The sequence below is a fragment of the Netta rufina genome (genome assembly GCF_964035555.1).
Source record: "Netta rufina genome assembly, chromosome: 11".
NCBI classification, from domain to species: Eukaryota; Metazoa; Chordata; class Aves; order Anseriformes; family Anatidae; genus Netta; species Netta rufina.
In genome coordinates, this window is record NC_140134.1 from 7910232 (window position 1) to 7934492 (window position 24261).

Sequence of the window (24261 nt, forward strand, 5' to 3'; positions counted from 1 at the left end):
CAGATTAAAGTTTCTCTCTTCAAGGGGAAGGTTAGTACAGTTTTCATTCAACTTTGTTTAGAGGTTCATGGAACCTCAAAATCTTTCAAAAACCAATGTGTATGAACTTAGAAATATCATAGCTCATGTACATGTTCAAACACCTAGCATAATAGATCAAGCATACTGAGAATAAATATTCATAAACTACCTCTTCTCATGTTTAGCTCATAATGAGGCCACTTAAGCCTTCCCGTATTTCATGGGTAAGAGGAAAAACTAAAGATAGAAAGAAGTCAGGAAAGTAATGCAACAGCCTGAGAGGTCTCAGAAATACCATGCTAGAGCTGAGTCTTCGTTCAGAATGAAGTCTGTTTGCCGCTACAATCTTTCCACAATTTATTGAGAATGCTGTATTTGATGCTACCCAAACATTTTAGCTAGATTCCAAATTGCAATGGCACAATCAGTTAAAACAGGAGACATGCTTTTAGGAAAAAATATGTATTATTGCATGTATTACATGAAAGCAGATGAAATGCTTGTTCCTGTCATATTTTACAAAGTCTGTCAACATTAAGAGTCGTTTTTACATGGAAAATATTTTGCAATTATGAATTTCTTCAACCAATTCCTTTTCCCAGTTCCTTAATTAAAAACAGCCTTGCATTTTATAAAAAGGTGCATTTCTCATTAAAAATATTTGTATTTCAACTTATTTTCTGTCTACTGCTCCACAGTAATAAAAGCTAGCTTTTCATTAAGATTAAGCTTGTAACAGCTAATCTCACAAATAGCCATATGCTCATGTTATTTAAATATGAAGACTGTTGTATGAAAGTGACAGATTGCTATGGATTACACAGCTTATTTTAACTACAAGTCTGACCAATGAGCTACAATAATAAATACGATTTCTGGATAATACCGTTTAAAAGTAAGACTAAAATGGCCTGTCTGGATAGAAGGTCCAGCTTTCCAGGAAACAGGCTACACTATGAACTACATATAAAATGTATTCAGGTCTTTAATACAGGGAATGTTACTAAAAACATGTTATTTGCTGTTTATTTAGTTTATGTAATTGTTTTAAAATTGTGAAACAGAGAGGACTTATCAAGCTGCTGAAAGGATTTCCACAAGTAATCTTATGCCCATTCCAAATTCCAGTCTTCCCCCCATGTTTCTTCAAGTCTTCTCAGATGTGTTCTGAGCTGCTTCCTGCTTTTCTTCTCTTCCCCTTCTAGACACAGGGCCATAAAGGTTGCCAAATTCACCAAAGCACAGAAAGACGACTAATCACAACTGATAAAATTTTAACTCACAGAAATGCTGCATCAAAAGCTGCAGTTATGACCTCAAAAGAAATGCCCCATCACAAGACGCAAAACATCCAAGTGACAAACCCAGTATGCAATGTGACACTAGTGCACAGTGCCAAAACTGCTAAGGATTTTAAGAACTAGAAAAACTGCAAGTGGTGAGATGCTTTGAGTTAACGGGTGATCAGAATACTAGACACCATCTGCTACGGTGGAATTGTTCTGCCCTCAACCCTCAAAGAAAAGTTCACATGCAGGACATACCACAGGCTTTTGAAACAGGAAACTCCATTTTATAGTCTTGGAGAGCCAAGCTCCCACTTCTTTCAAACATTATCTGTTAAGAACTCAATCGATGATGTCAGGTAAGCCAGTGTTAGATGGCCACAATACCATCTGCCCACAAGCATGTGAAGCACTGATTCACCAAGGAGCTTTTCCTGTGCAACATGTGCTAGGTGACCCTGCTTGGCAGAGGGGAGGGGCATGGGGGACAACTAGATCTCCAGAGGTCCTTTCGAAGCTCAACCATTCTGTGATTCTGTGGACAACTTTGGCATGATGCATTTGAAGAACTAAGGCTTTTGCTGCTGTCAATTCAAACAATGTATTCTGTGCATATGGGTTTGCATTTACATCTCACTTCAGACTGGTTGAGATCTAACAGAGAAAACATCCACAGACCAGCTATGACACCAGTGTCTGCAAGTATGATCAAATGTCACTCACTCCACACTAACTCTGAAAACACTGTCATTAACTTGGCTGTTACTAATATGCAACCATCTCTGCTAAACTAGAAAGGCACAAGGCAAAATGCTCTGAGGTAATTCAGCTACTTAAGCAAAGCAAGAGACTACAGACAGGATAAAAAATCAGCATATTCACAGCATCTTCTTCATACAGTGAACTTAACACCCCAGCTTTGAGAAAAAAAGAATTACTCTACAATGGGAACTTGAACAGAATAAAAGGATGTCTTAGGTTTCAAGATCCATGTAACAAGCAAGATTCAGAGTACATTTCTTTCCTCTCTGGTTGGTTTTACACTTAAGTTTTGAATCACCCTTCCCTATTAGCATGAAGCCTACCTGGTTAAGTGTATCTTTTGTTAACTAGGAAAAAAAATTAAAAAAAAAGACACCTCTAAAAGACAAGCACAACAGAAGAAAAGAAAACAAGGGAAACAAGCAGTATTGTACAAGGATACACAGAATATTTGCACAACCTCTAAACAAGCTGCTTTTTAACCACATGAATGTCATAGCCATCTGAAATAAACTTAACAGTAATGGTGCCTTTACAGTTCAGTAGTCCTCATCTGTAGCACAGAAAGAGAATGTTTGCCCTCAAACATAATTTGTATCTATACAACTGCCCTATTCATAGCACGAACGTTCCCAGTTCCCCTTCTGAGGAAGTAAAACTTGTGAGAGAAAGCAGAAATGAAAGCAAAGCAAAGCAAGTACTTCATAGATTTACAACATCAAAAGCTGCATGACACAATTACTCATGTAGCTAACAGCTACTCAAAACATGAACAAAGCAGAAATAGAGAGCACCTCCAACAAACTCACATACTTAAATTTGAGTTCAAAATGCTAATTTAATGGAAAGAATAAAATACATGCCTCTTGTTCTGTATGCAAGTTACACTCACTGCCCTCACGTTGTGTCTCATCTGCAATGGAGCACCTTCATGTATTTCAGTCTCTCCAGTCTGACAAGTGCAGCATATTTATTCATTCATACATAAAACTTACTCTAATAAACCTCTTCAAAAATTTTACCAGAGCTGCTTCCCACAATGAGGGGTGCTACCTTAATAGAAATACTACATTAACCCCTCTAACTTTAAAGTCTGAGGATTGACACCCACTACCTATAAGCTTTGGTTTGTTTGTTTTTTAAAAAAAAAAACTTTTTGCTTTAACATCTTGTTCTGTTTGGTTTTGTTTCAGTCACACAGCTTAGGAATCTGGATAACACGTGATACAAGTTTCTGCTCTGATAAGGACATAATATTCTGAAATTTTATTAATTCTGTGTTCATTTAATAACTTAATTTTCATTCCAGTAGCTATATAAGACCTCATATAGCCCAGATACTAACAAACATTATCCAGTAAGGTCAAGATGAACATGCCAACAAAACTGATTTTAAAGACCCAATATCTGACCATTTCTAAACCTATAGGAGTTGGTAACAAAAAAGGTAACAAAACAGGATTAGTGTTAATGGTGTGATGGATTAACATATGACTCTGGTATCAAAATAGAGTTGACCAAAATGCATGAGAGTGGGGGGTTGTAGAAATTAATATGGCGTAACTTAAAATACTACAAGAGCCATGAAATATAGTACTATTCAACACATTTTCTTCTACATTACCAGTATTTGTTCACGGGAGCCATGATAATACATTTTGCTGTGTACATTCCAATAAGCACTTAGGCTGTCCAAGCACAAAAGCTGCGTAGGGGTAAAAAAAAAAAAAAAAAAAAAAAAAAAAATCAACAGATTTCATACTCAGTATTCAATCCATACTATGAATTTAGCTTTCCATTTGAGAAAACAAAGGCATGTTAGACAGCAAATATACAAGCATTGAGATGTATTTAATCTTTGAAGCACTAAGATGTATTTAATCTTGTAATACTATTTTTCAAATGAAAATTACTTGCTAAAAAGCAAGCTCTTAAAGCACATGCAAGTTCACACACACTGGTTAAACACAACAGGGTGGGAGGAAGAAGGGAAACACAAGCAAGCACTCTTAGCCACCACAAACCCAAATACATGTTAGACATATAGTCTAGAGTGAAAAATGGCAGTTTGACAGAACTATTTGAAATCATAGTTACTATGCAGACTTTAGACTTGTTGTATAATGCCTTTAATGAGCTGATCAGTGTTTGCATTTAGCTATTTAAATTTTACTATTATTTAAATTTAACTATTTTAATTTATTTACCATGGACTTGAAAGTTATGGTTTATATAAAGCTAGTCATTTTGGTTCTACCGTTTAATTACAAAGTAAAATTAAGAAGAAAAGGAAGAATTCACGTTTTACAATTTTTCTTTATAACTACAAACTTTTAGACTCCAAGGATTAGTTGCTCACTTGGTAGCTAGGAAAAAACACCGTATTACCTTGTATATTACTTTGGTAGCTTCATTCAGAATAGAAGGCTTCCAGTTCTCATTTGTTGTCTACAAGGTCAAAGTGATAAAAGTCATTCTGTGCATCTTATTTAACACATCCAAGTTTTATCTTATAATGTCAAACACAGAATGAATCACTTTGGTGCTACCAGATAACCTAATTCTTAGTCTAACCTCTAGACTGCATATGCACAGGTCAAAATCCAGTATTAAATTTGTGAGTTTATTTCAATTTTCTATTTCTTATCCCACTCATAAAATCCTTTGAATCTATGGCAAAGACGAGCTGGAATTCTGTCCCCTCTTTTCTCAAAAGGCCTGGCAAAATACCACATTGTTCATCATGACATAATGGTTGCTTACTTTATTTGTTAGACAGGGAGATAACCCCCATCAAAGTCAACACATTCAGTTTTAAAAATCACTTGGATCATAAGAACAAAACACTAGTCTCAAAGTATGATGTTCTTCAATCATCTTCTCTGCTGCTTGAACAAACTTCATGCACTACTTGCACAAATAAAAGATTGTTTTACCCTCCATATGCATACTGTCATTGCATTCTATTAAACATGTGACTTTTCCTTTCTGGTACCCAAAGATAAGTAAATTAAAAATGTAAAAACATGCATGCACATAATTACCAATAAACTAAGCTCACTCAATGTCATTCCCAAAGAAATTGGACGCTGTGGATCTGTGATCTGCAAAAACAGAAAAACAGCTATTTATCTCTATTGCCTGCATACACAGATGCATCGTATCATTAAAACTGACTGAAACACTGAGCTGTTTTAAGGGTCTTCCTTTGCTTCAGTATTCTAACATTGAGTTGGGACAAAAACAATATGGCTGTAGTTTAAAGGCTTCAGAATTCAATTCTAAAATTGCATTTCAGGTCCTAAAACCTTCATATGGTAAAGAACTGAAAAACTACAAAGAACCATACTTCAGTCAGCTACATCATTCTTCCCACCACTTTGAATATGACTCTGGAAACAGTCCCAAAGTAAGGGAAATACACTACATCCAATACTTCCCATCTACTTGCAACTATCCCATCACAAACTGCTTCATCTCTTTTCTTAAAGGAAACTGGAACTGGGATAGAGTAATACTAGTGTGGTTTATATAAAGATACTACATTATCTAGTAGGTGTTACAAACTTTTTGTTTTCCAACTCATTCATAAGCTCTCATGTTCCCGCCATTCTCCATTTCACCCACTACACCAAAAAAATCTGTATATCATTTGAACATATTAATATATGACAAACCGCCACCACCCACATTTAGTGAGCAAGGCACTACTGAACAATGCAAAACAAAGAACATCTAGTTCATATATTCAAAATACTTCTGACTTTTGGTTGTACCTGAGGTACTTCATCCAAAGTGGTGTAGAAGAAACCACAATAACTTTTTCAATGGGGCAAATAACAGTTTATCTCTACTGACTAGACTATAATGACTGCACTTTGGTTGAATTTAAGACAGAAAGGAGTACGTGCCAGATACTTACATCATCTTCATATTTAACATGAATGCCTGTGATTTTGACTTGCACGTTTTTTATAACTTGAGTTGCAAGCTTTTCTAAAAAAGTATCTTTCTTCTCCTCCTTTGGTTTGTCTGGAAAAAAAAAAAAAGTCAGCATTCAGCCTAACAGCTGATTTTAACCACAGCTATTCCCATGCAAATATAATGCTTATTCTGATGTGAAAACTTAACACTTCAGTTTTTAGTTTTTCAGATGTTTTCCTTTTCTGTACATCTATGTTCTGAAGATGTGCTATTAGCTGTGTGCACATAACACAACCATAGGAAAATTTATGTTTAAGTTTCAGTGATGACAGTTCAGCTTACAGCAAGCTCCAGTTTCATTTTTATTTTTAAGATACATCTCCTCACTCCTTCTAAGGTAAAAGGTTCTCTCTTAAAAGCACCTCTGCAATTAACTGTGAGTTTCAACAAATAAGTATCTTTCAAATAGATATGAAGGTGTAATTCAGTACAAAATATCTTAGAATAATCTGATGAAGGTGATACTTGCACAATACAAGATCAGTCCACTAGAGCCTTTTACAGGACATTGCTTGAGAATATTAAAAAGCTTGCTTACCATAGGGAAAAATAAAAAGATACTCCAGGAAATACTCCATTTGTTCAATAGTGGAATTATGCTGTGATCATTTAAGCTAAGTTAATCACTTAACCTGAACTAAATTCAATCTTATTCGATAGAGAGAATGGATATACAGCAACAAAAGTCTCTCTCCAATTTATGTCCCCCCTTTCAAAAAGGAGGGGAAAAATAAGAAGTTTCAGTGGACGCTAAAGAAAGAGAAAGAGAAACTTATACAAAATAAGAGAAACTAATACAAAATAAGAGAAACTAATACAAAATAATGCAGAAATATAGTATTTTAATAAGTTGAAAGCCATGTATTTTACCCACCTTTTGAGTGATCATGACCTTTAAAGGGTCTCTTAAAATGCTTTTTATACTTTTTACGCTTACGTCCTTTTTCAGCGCAAGCAATTTTTTGGAAAAGGATAAAATTCAAGTTAGTAAGGCAGAAATGCAAGACAATAAAAGACAGAAGAAAGTTTAGCTTGTCTTAAAGCAAAGTGACTTAGGAAGAAGCATGCATTAAAAGCTTTTAAAGAATTGCATAGCCATTAAGGATGCCATCAGCTACTTTTTTTTTTTTTTTTTTTTTTAAGCTAAACATCATTTAAGTTTAAAGCCCCACTAAAACAAGAAGCCAGTAACAACTTTTAAGTATGTAAACAAATTTCCACTGGATCAAGAGAGGGTCCTGCCAATTGTAAGGTCAAGGCATTAAATTCAGATTTCAATATTCCTTATACAACATCTCGTGAGTTTGAGGAATTACAAATGATCACCAGGCTTCTCAGCAAATACCGTCAGGCCTTTTGATGAATGCACTGCATAACACACTTTCAGATCTCTTGCATACAAAGAAGATCTGAAAACAGAAGCATGACTGCTTACCAGAACCCTGACGAATAAACTTTTCTGTAATCCAAGCATTTATTTATTTAATGACTTAAGGAAAAGGCATAGTTGTCATAACTTAACAACTAACAATATGCACAAGGGAAAACCTTCAGTTTAAATCCAGATGAGGCTTCTACTATACAAGCGTAAAATTTACGAGTTAAAAAACTCAAGACATACAAGAAAACCCAAAGAACATTTATCAATATAAGATTCTCACAACAATCAACAGTTGGGTACAAAAGCAATCTGAAATAACAACAGTAACTACAAAAAACACATAAAGAAATAATGATTATTTAAACGTTTTTATATGAAGTTAAATTCTAGTATTAACATGTTAATTATGGTCAAACATATCACAACCATAGCATGAATTAAGTTAATGCTCTTTTTTCCCCATATTTCTAAAGAAAACCAGTTTGGTGAGTTGCATTGTTTCTTTCTCCTCTCTGGCCATAAAGGGGAAAACGAACGTTTCAAAGGTTACAGCAGAAGAAGGGTGTGTCCTACTAAAGCAAGACAGAAGTGCAATGGCCTATTTAACTTAGGGGAAGAGCTTTATTTCGATGTACTTTGCATGCTTGTTCAAACAAAGGGGAAAGAAGTGCCAGCCAAGACTTCAACCTGTCTTGAACTTACAAGGTGGCCATGCTACAAATAAAAAAAATGTAGGGGGAGTCACAAAGAAGAAAATCCATGCCAAACAGAAATTATGTTTTCTTTTGAATAGTTCCTTTTAGTGGTACAAGGAACCCTCTGGAGAGGATAGGTTAAAAGACAGCTTACTTCACTTTGTATTGAATTTGTAGTTCTCGGACTTTCATTTGCATGTTAGACAAAACTAAGGCAACATGGGTTTATGCTCAATTATGTGCATCCACTACTATGGAGAGACTGAACATGGTCCAATAAAGCTTAAAGCTCATTCTACATGTTGACTCAGATAAGAGCTCCCTATGTATTCTTAGCTAAGAGTAACATTCTGAAAATCTGGTTCAAGAAGATAAAAAACAGCAGCAGATACAACATAACAGCTCCAGCGAATTTCAGTGGAAACTGCTTCCTTGTCTAAAAGCTATCAAATTAAACAAAACCAAGGAAAAAAAAAAAACATACTAGAAGCCTTCTTTCTGCTATTAGTCATTTTGCCTGTCCACTATTTCATGACATCCTAAACTTACAGTATTTTTTAGACCAGACTTCTCACGAATTACCCTCTGTTCTCAAAATATCTACACAGTAGTATTTAAAAACTAAAGCAGAATGTTGTCAGTATTTTGACATTCTTGAACTCCAAATGGCCAATGGATATTTTTCTAAGTGGTCTCTTAATTTCCTTGAACAGCCATTCAATTCAACTAAGACTAGTCACACAAAGTTTCCGCTTGAATTCACAGTCATCAACATCTTGTTTTCTCATTTTAAATTTGGCTGCTTTGGTTTTTTTTGTTTTTAAAAACATAGACTGCAATTAACCATGCATACCCACCAGGCTTGGTGTCCTTGCAAATCAGACTCTCCAAACGATACAAGGAATCTTGTGAATGAGTGCCTTGGTCCACATGGCAGCAAATAACCGAAAAACGCATTTTGTTTAATAGAAGGAAATTGGATCCTGATATAATGTTACATTATGCTCTTGAATTAATGGCGAGTTTGTAAGACTCATGTGTCGAGTTAGCATTTACAGTATAGTATAGTATCTGACAGCCAGAGCCACTTCAGAAATATCTAGTGTCAAAGACTATCTACAGATGCAAATTAGGTACTTTTCGTTTTACTTCTATCCAGCAAAAGACAAGGGTTTCAAGCCTTGGTCTCCATTAATGAGTTTGGACAATGAGAGACTTGCATAGCTTGGAAAACAGAAAATGTTTTGTCAGCTTGTATCAGCAGACCTGGCTATTACTTCTCCATTACACTACAACCACACAGAGACGTGACCGTTTTGCTCAACATTTGAATAATATGTTGAAAGAAAATATCCCCAAGACTGTTTATACCAACTGATTCTCAAATAAATGACAGTACTGAATTAAGATTGTACACTTACTAATGTAAATTGAGTAACAGTCACAAAAGCTACAAATTCATGGAGAAAATATTCTATTCGGTGTATTTTCCAACTTTCACCAGCTGTTGCAAGCTCTTAAAAGCTACAGGAAGAGCTGAATTTCTTACAAGTTTACAGCACAGCAGAGCAATTTGGACCACAAGACCTTTGTACCTAGCAAAGGCAAGAGATCTGCTCATACAAGAACCAGACAAGTCCTCATGACTACAGTATTCTAATACAAGACCTGGTCACACAAATTGCAAAGCTATTGTACCACTGAATGAGGCTGCAGCATGACCACAATTTAAAATGATCTGACTTGAACATTCCTCTAGCTTTTTAACCCCTAAGCCAAAAGTTTAATACTGCATCTTTCTAAAACATGACTCTGAATCTAATTCTAGTTCTTCACATGGTAAGTCAATCTACTGAGGTATCGTTTTTATCAAAAAAAAACTTTTGACTTTTCTTACAGATGCATTGACTCTACATTACATTGCTACTGATAGAAAAAAAATAAATAAAAACAGCTTAAATATTGCAGCTCCTACAGTATCCAAGTCCTCTATAATCAGAGGACAACTTCTACAGATATTCCCTTGTTCCAGTATGAACTAATGGCTCCAAAATTCACCAACTGAGCTTGTATTAGCTCGCACACACATTCTGGCATACTAAAGACAAGAAATAAATCAGAGCTTATTTCTTCGCTGTATATAGATGGCCAAATTGCTCTCTGAAGGAAAATGCAAATGTGTATTTCAAACTACCAGAACAGGAAAAGGCATTAGAGTCCTGCAACTGGAAAATAAAGCAAGAGAAGAGACTACAATACAGACTGTTTTTCCCCCCCCCCCCGAAGCGTTCTAGGCGTCATTTTATTTTCAGGCCATTTTGCAAGGCAAATGACTTGCGGCATTGCAAGTTTTCACTACCTGTCATTCTGTCATTGGCTTTGAAGTTGGTCTCTGCCCAAACAAGCCTAATTTACGCTGTTATTCTATTAGTTATTTGAGGGAAAAAAATAAAAATAAATAAAAAAAGAAAGCTAACTGGGCTGAAATGATCAATTCTTTTACCCAGTCTTAGAAAATTTTACATTTCTAATGATCTACATCACAGCTTTGCTTAGTTTCCTGTCTTTGTGTTCAACTGTTTTCTTGTGTCATTACTTACTACCTCATCAAGACAGTCTCATTTTTTAAACTAGTCCAAATGCAGTACATCAGAATAAGACAGCAGAAACTGAAATGAAAGCATTATTGTTGATATTTTTTGTGGAAAATTTACCAACCTTACTACTCCTTAAATTAAATAAATTATTTTAATTATATTATTTTAATTAAATCAATTTAATTAATTGATTTAATTAAATTAATTAAATACATCTCCTTAAAGTTTCCTTTAAGCAAAGAATGTCCTGTGCTCGTCTAGAACACGTTATTAAACATCCATTACTAAAACTCCAAAGCAAGATACATTTGCCTCATGCAATGTAGTTGCTGTCTTTGGTCCTATTTCCCAAAATCTTTAAGAGAAAAAACATGCCAGATAATCCAGTTCTCACTTCCAATGGACAAAGGAATGATAAACAAAATGAGTAATATTCTTTAAGTTTCAGAGCAAAAAGATTTTTAAAGCACTGCAGCAAGAGAGTCCAACTGGAGGAGTTGGACTCAATAATCCTTGTGGGTTCCTTCCAACTCAGGATATTCAATGATGCTATAGTAAGCAATTCTAAGGTTAGCTAGACACTTAATTTATAAAGTCAATCACAACAATAGGACTTGCTTTCCACAGCACAGTAGGTCCTCAAATTCCAGGGGAGGACTTATTAACTCAGTACCTTTTTCTGCCGCTTTCTGCAAGGCTTCTTCAATTCTTGCCAGTTCCTTCTGTTTATTATCTTGCAGGTATTTTTCTTCCTTCTCTGCATCATATTTAATGCCTGTAAACCAAGTTGGGACAGCTTTAAGCTTTTACAAATCACATTTTATAAATGCATAATCAAGCAATGTGCACAATATTGAGCATTATGTTGCAAAATGTCATTTGAAGCAAAGGCTATTCTATGTCCAAATGCTGAAACCTGTACACAGCCTCAGAAACTGGGATTTTTACACAGTAGAATACAAAAGATTGCATCAGCGTTTAAGCATTGTTTTTCAAGAGGATGTTTCCATGAGTACTCGGACCTTCAAGTGTGATGTGTGTAATATAACAGATTTTAATTCACATCACATATATGTGATGCTCTAGCAACTTGGAAGTTTCCTTCATACAACTGAGCATCTGATTTCAGAGAAAACAAATCAAGTTCTCTGATCCTCTTCCCTCCCCACCCCCCCCAAAAAAAATCACTTCTAATGGAATGACTACTTTTGATTGCTCTAAGTTAAAAGCAGACAGACCATGCAACAGTCAAAAGATCTAAACCATGCCAGAAGAATGGATTCGGGATAAGCATGCATCAGAGGAAACCTGTTAAACTGAACTTCAAATGGATACAATCAAAGATTTTCATGAAAGCTACCGTTTATCATCTTGGTCATGCTCCCCTCTTTAACCCACCCTTCTTCTACTTATTTGCCAGCATTCATCTAGAAATCCCTAAAGGAACTTCATGTAGAAATCACCCTAAAGGAACAGAAAGTAAAAATGGCAGCTTATATGAAGTAATTGCTATTATACACTTGAATAAACGAGTACCCTTAGATATTTTTCTCCTCTTCATTATTAAACTGTTGTTGAGGAGTTTACTTACTTGCTCCAGGAACTATTAGAAGATATAAGCCTTCTAGTGTTGCAACAACTGCCTCACCATACAGGTTCTTCCAAGGAATCTTCAGAGTAAGTTTATCTATATAAAGCAGATAAATGTTAAGTTACATCAAATAATAATAATATATATATATATAAAATATATAATATAAATAAATAAAAATTTAAAAAGTTACATCAAAATGTATGCTATGCTTAGCCTGAACAGTAACTCTGGCAATACAGGGTATTAGCCCCTTATCTTCATTCATGTCCTAAACAATTTAGAAAATGAAGAGAAATTGGATGGGCATATAAAACCTGTGAAGTTAAAAAATGCATGAAGAGAAAATAAAAGCAATAGATTTAAGTACAAAGATGGTGTTTGAGTCCAAATAGTCAAGATCAAAATTTGGAATTGTGACTGGAGTTTAATTTGCTGGGGTTAATATGATTTTCCCAGGAAAATATAAGAAGAAATACAATATATTCATCTCCAACAAACATTTTATGTGAAAAAAGCAATGCTGACCTCAAGGGAATCAATTTTTAACAACATTTAACTAAGAGTTCCTAAACGCTTGGCATGTTTGCCAGTTTTTTGGGAATCTTTCTTAATTTCTTCATATTCCTTATCTTTCCTTTAAAGGATCACACACACTGAAGTTATAAGAAAAAGCTCTCTTGATCATCCGTATACCTGAAAAGAACCTCCCAGGCATGTTTGTCATACCTAGACTGTAAAGTTACACAAAGAAAGTTAGGCAGATAACTTTTTATGATTTATTTAGTGCAGTCGCATTAGACATCAACACTAATTTCAACAACAAACACTATTACAGAGAGCACTGAAGAAAAAATTATAAAAGAAATTCTGAGGCAAGACTCATATTGCAGTGTTAAAACTTCAATTTTAAGATTCACGTTGAAACAAAGACTTACCTATCTGACCAACTTTTATTCTAAAAGGTACATCCAGTTCACTCTGTAAAGAAAAATAAGTATTAAATAGCTACACGAATTCTGAAGGTAACCTGATTTATATAGCAAAATTATTATCCTGACTTCTCATAAAACTACCCTCTCAAAACTGAAATTCCAGAACAGAAACAGTTCTCTATATGATATAGCTTTAATTATTTAACAATAATCATGTGAACACAGGTATCCATAAATATGGTTAGGCCTATAGAAAGCCTAAAAACAGAGGAGTCACGCGTTTCTAGCAGTTCTCTCCTACAACTTTGATAATGCCTTGCTCCAAAGGTTATCTAAGAAGTAGATTTTTATTTACCTAAGAGAATATTATTTATTTTTTTGATTTGCCAAATAGGTGTTCTCTTTTTAATTATCAGTAAATACTAAGCATTGCACTAAGATATTTTAAAAGCTTCAACAACAAGATTTACAGAAAATTTCCAATTGGTACCCAGCTGCTGAATTTCCTTCCCCTATTTTAGTGTAGTGTTTTCTAGATCTTCCACTTCAATATTCTTTTGAAATGAATTAAGTACAATCCAAAGCCATGAATTCTCAGTCTCAAAGATTATAAAAAGTAAACCTGCTTTCTCAAATGAGACATGCCAACCGCTTCTCCTACATGACAAAACAGCCTTAAAAACCGCTTTTCCAACAGCTCAAAAGTATTAAACAAGGCTCCTCTCAAAAGAAGATTAATATCCCAGTTAACATCTCTGCCAGATTTCCGGTTTTAAAAAAGCATTCTGAGCTATAATTAAGAGTCTAACATCAAACAACTTTATTTGACAAAACTAGCGACAATTCTGTGGCTTGTTCTTGTTTAGTGCTTTCAAGAAACAATTGAAAAAATACGGAGCATTCCAACCCTTTTCTGGTTATGACTACATATTCCTAGAAATATTTCCATATGCTTTATATTCTCAGTGATGACCACTCTTTTGGAACTCTTAAATATTTCTTTCTATTTTTTTCCTGCAGGAGGCTAAATCTTAAAAGTCTAGTTATTGTTAAAATATTAAAAAATAATAATAAAGCTTAACTGGAAGTTTTCTTGTCAGCTTTAATTTGTCATTAAAATATATCAAAAGAGTAAGCGAAAACAGACTCACTTTGAATATTTTTATCTCTACACTTGGTCTTTAGTAGTATGAACAGGTATGGAAAGAGGTTGAAACAAACTGTGAGAGCAAAGAAAGATCTCTGCTCTTGACAGAACCAGAAGCAGTGAAATAAATGCAGGTACCAGCTACTACATCTACCCAATTTGATACTGTACTTAGGACCCACAGCTGATTTCCGAGAGGGACTAGCTCAGTTTGGCCTGCTGATACAACTGGACCATAAGTTTGACCTTGAAGAATGAGTTTTCTGAAGATTAAACTCAAGAGGGAAAAAAATGAAGGAAAATGCTAGAAATTAAAGGCATTTTAATGTTTTTTTTTGTTTGTTTGTTTTTGTTGTTTTTTTTTTAAAGACAACTGATTTACAGACATTAAAGACAATAAGAGCACTGGGGTTTGATATTAAGGAAAAAAAAATGATGTGCTGAAAATACCTCAAGATCATAAACTAAGAAGCAACAGGCAAGATCAGCTTTTGGTATTTTAAAAGAAATTTCACGTGGAAGTATAATAATGCAGCAGCAATCACTGAGGAAAATAAATCCTTTAAGTTGTACTAGAAGACTGAAATTTTAACAAAAATGCACCAATATCTTATTTAATTTTTTATCATTTCAAGCCTCAAACATTAGAATGCGTTACGTATGCACATATGCACAACGCATCAATTCAAACCTCTACTACTAATTTCTCAGAACCAGTGTTCTCTTCTCAGGAGCATACTAATGATTTAACCCATAGCTTTTCTTTTTTTTTTTTTTTTTTCAATAACATTAGCAAAAATAGAACCTGTTAACCAAGTACCTACTTTGAATAACCAGTAAAGAAGGCATACTGTGTAAAATTAGACTATAATAAGTAGTCCCAGGACCCATTAATACCACTTTAAAATTAACGTAATACTTACTAATGCATTCTCCTTTATTTGTAAATTGTCAAGTGCTACATTACCTACATAGAAGAAAAAAGTACAGTAAGTTATTTCAACTACTGTGCCATAGAAGTTGAAACAAGGAACAAAACTGCAACTCTCCCAAATACACGTGGATAAAATCTGAAAATCTGACTGCAGTTATAGAAGAGCATAATAAACAGCAATTTTGTATGAATTATTAAACACTGATTACCCAGGCAAAACTTAATGATGACTACAGAAATATCACCAGCTTACATTCCAGCATGTTTCTGTAGTGGTATCTCGGTTTTGATGATTTTACACAGCAGGAAAAGCCTGCATAGTAGAACCACAAAAAGGAAACCCCATCACCAGATGTTTTCAAGCTGGAATTGCAGAGGATGCTAGATAATCTCATTCGGGCTCCCTTTTCCCATGAAATGTTGGGCTTGATGATCTTTTGAGATCCCTTCCAACCCGGGCTGTTCCATGAAATGTAAGGATTCTTGCACAGCTATTTCCAAAAGCACCTTAACTTCTCCTGACGTAGCAACCACAAAATTAATGCCAATGAGAAAAGTCTTGTTCCCTCATGTATGTAAGGGATGGAGGTAAGGCCTTCTCCAGGCAGTACCTCAACAGCATCCTCTTTGCTTATCATGTGGCAAACTTGAATGTTCCCTACGTGCACCAAAACCACCTATACCACCTTATTCCATTACTGTTTGTTCAGTACATGACTTCGAGCACTCAAATGGGAGGTGAAAGACAGCTCCCTGAGCACCCCACACCTGCGCTGCAGCCCCGGCTCCCCCTCCTCGCAGCACCACCATGCCCAAACCACCCCTCGCTACCCCATGCCAGACGCAGACCCCAAAGCACGCTCACAAGAAATACAAAATAAACGGGTTTTTATTTTCCACAGAGCCGGGCTGCAGCACCCTGAGGCCAGCGGCGCCCACCCGCGCCTCGCCTCAGCGGGAAATGGCCGCAGCCGTGAGGCTCCCCGACCCCACACACGACGGGGGAAGGGGCACGAGCCCCCCTCGGCTCCCCTCACGGGCAGCCCCCGCCTCACGGCACCGCCCCTCGCCGAGGACGGGAGCGCGCAGCCCCCAGGCGTCCCCTCACGGCCGAGGGGGCAGAAGGGGGAGAGGAGCCGCTGCCCTCCCGCCCGCCCCTCAGGGAGTGGTCGGCGGCCCACGGAGCGCCCGCCCCTCACGGGGCAGCGTCTGCAGGGAGGCTCCGCCGCTGCAGCCCCCGGCCCGCCCGCCCCTCAGAAGGGTCGCGGGCGGCCGGACCCGCTGCGGCGTGAGGAAGCGGCCGCCCCCCGTGAGAGTACCGGGCTCCTTACCCCCCCATATGCCCAGCTTCAGCTGGGACTTGTCCAGGTTTTCCACATAGTCGCCCAGGAAGCGGTTCAGCAGGTCGGCCACCACCGACTCCAGCACCATGGCGGGGGGGGCGGAGAGGAGAGGAGGGAGCGGAGCGGAGGGAGCGGGCGGGCGGCGGGGCTCAGCGCGGAGCGGCGCCGGGCGCGCTCCCGACATGCAGGTGACGTGGCGGGGCGGGGCGCAGGCCGCCGGGGCCGCGCAGGGGCGCGCGCCTCGTCCTGGCGGGGCCGCGCGGGGGTGCCGTGAAGCCCTGACAGAGCGCGCTGCGCGCCTCCCGCCAGCCTCCAGTCAGCTCCGAAGTGCCTGCGAGGCTACTGGGGTCTCCACGGGCGCTCTAGGTCCCCATGAGGGCCTTGCAGTGGCCCCCGGTGCCCTCTGGGATGTCCTTGAGGCCTCGTAGCACAGCCCTGAGGCCACCCGTGGCCCTGCGGTGCTATCTGGTGCCCCCTCTGCTCTTCAGGTGCCTCCCAGTTTGCTCCAGAGGCCTCCCGAGGCCCTCAGTGCGCTCGAAAGAGCACTAGTGGCCTCCCAGTGAGCTGTAAGAGCTCCGGGCACTTGCCAGGATCATCTAGCGTCCCTTAGAGCCTTTCTAGGACGTGGTGGAGGCCTCGAAAGGTCCCCAGTGCCTACCTGTACCCCTTCAGGCTGACCGGGACCCCCACTGGACTGCAGAGAGCAGTGGAGGCCTCCCAGTGCATGCTGTAATCTTCCAGGGTGTCTCAGTGTTGCCTGAGCGCTTCCTAGTGCCCCTGGGTGTGCTCAGACACCCCCTGGAGCCCTCACAGGGCTCTCCAGGGTGTCCCAGAGGCCTCCCAGAGCTGCCCAGAGTTTCCCTGAGAAAAGCTGTGCTGTGCCTGAGGTGCAGCCTGGTACAGCGTGTAAGTGCGAGCACTGAGCACTGATGCAGTGGTGCCATCTTTCCTGTCCACCTCTTTCTTCAGGAGATATGCTAGCCACCATTTTGGCTGTGGTTTGACTGAACCTGGTTTGTTTTTACAGCGCACGGAAAAAAATCATTGCTGTTAATCTAGCTGTCCAAGTGACATGAATAGTGGCAGACAGGGAACACAAACAAGAATGTTGATCCTGAAAAATGCATCCTTCAGGGAGTTGATGCCACTATGGAGAAAGTAGATGAGAAGATGCAGCCCTGTGTGGTAAATCTGCAGGTAACCATGTTGGTGGTAGAGCAGAACTTTAAATTTCAGGGGGACTACAGTACAATACCTAAAGTTATCTGTCAAATGCATTTTTTAGTTTGCGAAATATGCAGTAGAGCACAGACTGCAGCCCAGAGCATGCAAGCAACACAAGAAGATTCTCTATTTGACACCTTATTTAACATTCTAAGAGATACATGCCACATCTGCACATTGCTGTAAATATATGTGCCCACATTCTCTGCAAAAATTTTTCAACATTAAAGATTCAGTGCATAAGGCATACCCTTATGCCACTAAGACCAAAGTTCAGGCTGACAATGGCTGTTAAACACAATGATCCACATGATTTGACTGGGGAAGTCATATCACTGTGTGCTGGAGACACATGGAAATCCTGGGGAGGTTCATAATTGGAAAGAATAATACAAGAATACCTTCTTGTATTTTTCCATAAGCACCCCACTACTAATCACAATGACATATCAGTGCACACTGGATGTCTGTTCCCTCATGTGTACTGTGGCAGTTCTTATAAAAGCACTGACAGATGCTTTATTAATTGTCACTGTATTAGTCAAAAACATAGGTGCATATTCTAGCCCTTTTGCAAGACTGGTCTACGCCTATATTTGGATAAATTGGTTTTATATTTAGTTGTTAGTGCCATTTTTGTTCTTTCTGAGAATTCTAGCCATTCATACCATTATTTCTGTTTTCCAAAGTCAACGCCAAGTTATTTTTTTCAACCTTAATAAGGTTAAACATTAATAAGTAGCATGTTGATGCAACTTATCTTCCATAATGGCCTAAAACTTGTTTGCCATGTGATTGATTTCTGCATTTCTGCATGTTTGAAACAGGGGGGACTTTTAGCCAAAAATGATCAAATTCTCATTTTAAGCTCTGTTTAACTTAAGACACAAAGACAAATTGCTAATTATGAAAGTTATAGAAACTATATAAAAATATTTTTTTTCTTTTTTCTTTTTTTTTTGTTCTTTTGTGCAGTATTGGCTGTTCAAATCCATCAAATCCACTTGTATCATAGGGAATCGTCAATGCAAGAAAACAAGATGCAAAATTGTGCACAGAGCTCCTGCTGTTAGGTAACAAACCTCCATTTGTGATCATTTTTATCAAGCTTTAAAACACCTTCACTTACTACTCTTTTTATATATAAACCATGACAGAATAAATAAGTTTTGAGCAACAGCTAACAACAGCTTATGCTCTTATATCAAAGTATATAAGAACAATTGTGCAAATCAGTGGCTATATGTTCTCTATAACAATTGTGGAACATAAACACGATGATATATCCATTTTCTCTGCATTTCATAACAGTCATAATGATTTCTGCACAGCAAAAAAATGAAGATCAATTTATCACAACTATGGATTATTTGGGAAAAAAAAGAAGAAAACAGCTTGTATGTGGTCAAATCACTTCCTAATTAACCAAAATGACTTTTGAAAATCATCTTGTTAAAGCATGCATTTGAGTAAATTAAATTACTATTGCTCTTTACAAACATGCTTCCCTAACAAACAGAAATATGTGGCCTAGTGGAACAAAAATTGCTCACAAAATAATGTGATTTCACCTGGAAAAAAAGCCCCAGAAAGCCAAGTCTGCATCAAATATTCTGTTTAAGTAAAATCTACATGTATTAAAAACATAAAGGGGAAACAGGATGGAATTATGAATGGATGATCTGTAAAGAAGTCAGTTTTAATATTCTATCAACCATAGATATATATGCAGTTACTTCAAATTACTGAGACATTTCTGGTAAATAAAGATGCATAATTTTGCACCTTTATTACCAAACAGTCCTTTGGTAGTCTTCGTGAGCCTCCCTTGCAGATAGGATGCCACTCAAGAATGACATTAATGCACCTCTTGCGTGTTGGTAGGTACCATTCCTTCTGTGTTCTCAATGAAAAAGGTAAACAGACCAAAATGAAAAAAAAAAAAAAATAAAGTTACATGACGTATGAGTTCTGTATCTAGAAGAACAGATACAGGACAAGCAGAAACTTTGGTATTTGCTTACCATTCATTGAATACACAGATAATGTTCATTCACTTCAGGAAAAAACATGCATTTTGCCTATTTTTTCTAAATACCAACGTTGAATAGACATGACTGACTTGATAAATGTGAATGGAATCACCAGTTTCACTCAGCTGAAATTCATGAAAACATGCTCTTTGTGTATTATGGTAGCATTTCATTAAATAGAAGGATCTGATGACTCCATCACTGCATAATGATTTCGTAAAAAGAAAACAGAAATACAGCACTGTAGCAAAACTTATTTACATGGCAAGATTTGCTCAAATCCCTGAGGTAAAACTGTAAAAAAAAAAAAAAAAAAAAAAAAAAAACACAGAAAATCTGTATTGAAAGTTTAAAGTTTAAAGCTTCAGTTTTGTGAATAGACCTTCACATTGTAACAACAAATATTTGCTTGGTGTTGCCTATTACACAATTTTGTACATATAAATAAATGATTGTCACAGCATAATGCTAATCTGAGGTGGGTACATGGACTGATTGCTCAATAACCAAGCTTTCTTCTCTTATTTTACTGCATTAATATTACAAAATCTACAGCTCCTACCATCTGACTGTTGGCAAGTGAACAGATGGCAAATTTTATCCACTGTACCTCACTAAACAGAGTATATGCCTGTTAGCAGTTGGGAAATCAGCCAAGTAATGTGGCATCAACTCTCTTCATCACAAACCACACAGAGATTAGAGGATTTTCTGATGAGTTAGATCAGGTTGCCAAAAGCCTTGTCTGTACAAGTTTTGAAAATGTCCAAAAATGGTTACACCACAGTATCCATGAGCAACTTGTTCCTTCTTCACTCTGATTCTGAGTTTTTTGGTTTTTGTTGTTTTGTTTGTTTGTTTGTTTAATACCTTTTAGCTACTGCGAATCTCCCATGATGTAATTTTTTACTGTAACAGTGTCAGAAGAAGTAACTATATATTTAAGACACATTTTTGGACTTAATAGATGCAAGAAATCAGTATTGATAATTTTACCATCCTCCTTTATCTAAAAAAACCTACAGTATTCCATGGATATAATACAATATGATATTGTCGTGTTTATTTTATTATGTTAAATTTTTATATTAACAATATTTTTGCACTAAAAACACCCAAATTGCCTTACAAACAGCTAGGTAATAATTTCCTAAGATCAATATTGGGAATTTTTGCAACACGTATCTCAAATACATTAGGAATGAGTAAACCCAGCATAACACAATATATTAAGATGGTTGAAACACTAAGAAGATGCCAATATATAGTAATCTCCTTTCCCTTTTTTCCTTGTGACAGCTGGAAGCTTCCAGTTCTCAGTGGAGAACGTGGGAGAATTAGTATCTGCAAAAAAACTGTGATGCTGTTTCAGTGTGTCCTTTTCCTTTCTGTGACAGAACAATAAAACATAAAAGATTTTCCCAGGCGCAAAAATAGAAGAACTAATTGATAAGCAAATGGAAGAGTGTCAGTATAAGAAGCTAGTGTTAACTTCAGCTACTTTTGCTAAGGCACAGCTGTTTTGCACAGGGACAAAGCTTATTAATAAAAATACCTTCAACTCTTTGGAGAAACCCCAGTTTTGTTTCTCAGAATAATTTTAAACTAGATGTCTAAATTCTAACAAAGTAGTTGTAATTTTTGCATATAAAAATGCCACCTCTGTTTCTGAATAAATAGATACACACCCTTTCTCATTATACTCCAGGACAAGCCTCTCTTCATACTATGAACAAGTCTTCAGAGAAAATCTGGATTTAAAAAATGACAATCCTATTGACTGTTCTTTGTTCAAAGCTTAGACCCAAAGCTCTTCACAGCTTTCATGTGATTACAAAAGAACAAATACTGCATAGATCCCACATGCTAAGAAATAATGTTGTATCTGCAAATGAGGATACACATACAATCTTATTATGACAGGTGGTTTTCAAGGGAGTTCAAAGAATCATTTCCATGATCTGCTGTACTATCTGTGTCTAGGACATTTGTTAATTAGAACTTGCATTTTTTGTGTGAAATGTCTAAGCCAAGAGGATCGGTGTTTCTGATCAGTGTTGATCACATGTATGTCATACCAACTGAGATTTGAATTATAAATTACTGATATCTTGTATCCCAAGCCAGGGAATCTTCAAAAAAGCAGCTAAGTTGCATCATAAAAGGAACTTAACTTAATTTTTTATGAGGACTTTATTTGATGGTATTTCTGGAAGTCATAGCTTTTTTCTTCGGTGATGTGCTGTGAAGATGAAAAAGCCACTGGCTATGTAAGAAAATTGCCTGAAATAAAAATGAACTTGTTTCAGTGAATATGTTGCCTTTGAGTGGGGAAAGAAGCAATAATAGTCCAGTCTGGACCAAACATACTTGCTTTCGAATGATAAGCATAATTTTATTCACTTGGTAAGAATTTGAACTTACTCATTGTGAAAGCCCATATGAATATCTATGAATACAAAAACAAACCATTTCACTTGAGAACAATTTCAGTTATTTGCACATTAACTTGCATGTTGGAACAGTTCTCCAGCAAAACTCACTAAATGATAGAATTGTTCAAGATAAATTTTATGAGTGGCTTTTTTGGAAAAGTGTTGACTGGTTTTAAAGAAATGGGATGCTGGAAGGTAGCACAATCACTTACTTATTATCAGCTGAAGTTTGCTTTGGAAAGTGCTAAGAGAAGAACAGTAGGGTGTTGCAGTTATAATACCCTTTGTTTATTAAGAGTTATTAATTTTCCAGATGTAGGTCAGTCTTTATATTATAAAGTTAAGAAAATTACCAAATATCCCACTTACTATGAACTCAGAAAATCAAGAACAAGACTTTCTTTCTTCTCACAGAAGGCACCCTAACTCCAGACATTTCTGAACTAGACCGTTTTGGTTAAAAAAAAAAAAATCTAAGCAACAGGAAATCAAAAATCTTCACCATCACCTACTTTTTACAGAATCTATTTATAAGATGCCCTAAAGTTTTCAGATTCTTAGTTGAGGCTGGAAACATTAATATAGGATGCCTTATTTGCTAATGCATTACACCGGTTCCAGAGTCAGCCAGGAGTAACAGTCATCAAGGTCACGAGTCCACAAGACCCTGCGAGGCAATCCATCATCGCACGCCATGGGCATATTCATGAGCAAGTATGCTCCTAATTTTGGAGAAAGGTCTTTCTACCCATCTCAGCAGGAACGTCTTAGTGTTGTCTGTCAGATTTGTTGTAAGTGAAATCATTAAGTCTCACGTGAAAGTTTGTAAAATGCTTTTGAATGCCTGTGAACTCAGAAAGTGCTGAGTTCACCTGCTGAAACTTGCCTCTTTTTGACATCTGAGGACATGGCAACTAAAAACAAATGAACTTAGAATCAATATTTTTTTCTTTTTGATGAGGCCTTAAAATCAGTAAATTTGTAAGTGTAAAAATAGAATATGAAAGTTGTAACAACTCCAAGAATTTGAAGACAGGCATTATTTCACTATCTTTTGTAAGATGGTTCTGCTGTAAAAGTCAGGAATGGTCAGTAAGAGTCACAAGAGTTGACATGTGCCAGGTAAAAGAAACCAGTTTTGCTTTGTTTTTTGTTCCCCAAAAGCCTGCGTAGTTCCTCATATTACTGCAGATGTTGTTAGCACAGCCGTCACTTTTCATCAGACCGTTTGATGACCTCATCCAGGGATCTGTAGCTGCAGTGTGACTAAGCCACGTGCCAGTGCAATGTGACTGAAGCAGGAATACTGTTTCCTTGCCCTGAGGTCAGGAAGGGAAACACTTCACTATACAAGAACTGTCAGACATTATAAACTGAACGACAAAAGATAAAGCTCTGGAGAGTTGACATTATTTAAAAAGTGGGCATGGACTGGAGAATTGGGTGACCACATACAGAAGTGATTGTGAGCAATGTGAATTCAGGCCAAAGTCCATAGAAAAACTTTACTTCAGTTTTTAGTAAAGACGGTGGAGAAAGTCAGAATATCTAAGGCAGAAAGTACAGAGAAGTAGAATTGGCAGCTTTTCAGGAAAAGCCCAGACATGAGCTGTTCCCGGTGATCTCCATGACAGAATGTTGAAAGAGCCAGCACACAAAAGCATAAGTCCTGTAGCAATGATTTTTAATTATTCTGTCAGTTCAAATGTGTATCTCGGAACAACAAGCATTGTAGAGAAATGCAAGGGTAAAAGTGATATGATCAGATACAATGCCAGCAGAATTGACCTCAGCTCTATGGAAAATCTCACATAGATTATGTCAAACTGAGCTCTGTGGTGCCCAAATTATGTGGGTGGCCAGTTCAAACAGGAGGAATTGAAACTGTCAGGG

At 37.2% G+C, this 24261-nt stretch overlaps 1 protein-coding gene and 1 long non-coding RNA gene across 2 annotated transcripts in view; one reads left to right on the top strand and one right to left on the bottom strand.

Moving 5' to 3' along the window:
• Nucleotides 1-16764, bottom strand: part of VPS13C (vacuolar protein sorting 13 homolog C) — a gene marked incomplete at its 5' end in the record, with an annotated part of 90128 nt that extends 73364 nt beyond the window's left edge. Inside the window, 9 exons of the mRNA XM_084293187.1 lie at nt 3694-3774; nt 4458-4517; nt 5114-5173; nt 5992-6101; nt 11400-11501; nt 12318-12413; nt 13256-13298; nt 15323-15366; nt 16665-16764. Of these exons, the coding sequence (XP_084149313.1) occupies nt 3694-3774; nt 4458-4517; nt 5114-5173; nt 5992-6101; nt 11400-11501; nt 12318-12413; nt 13256-13298; nt 15323-15366; nt 16665-16764 (696 nt within the window). The remainder of the gene's footprint in view (nt 1-3693; nt 3775-4457; nt 4518-5113; nt 5174-5991; nt 6102-11399; nt 11502-12317; nt 12414-13255; nt 13299-15322; nt 15367-16664) is intronic.
• LOC311213295 lies at nt 16599-22188 on the top strand. The gene is made up of 3 exons (XR_014618740.1): nt 16599-16737; nt 17704-17873; nt 18876-22188. It is a non-coding gene; the product is annotated as an uncharacterized lncRNA (long non-coding RNA).
• The last annotated feature ends 2073 nt before the right edge of the window (nt 22189-24261 follow it).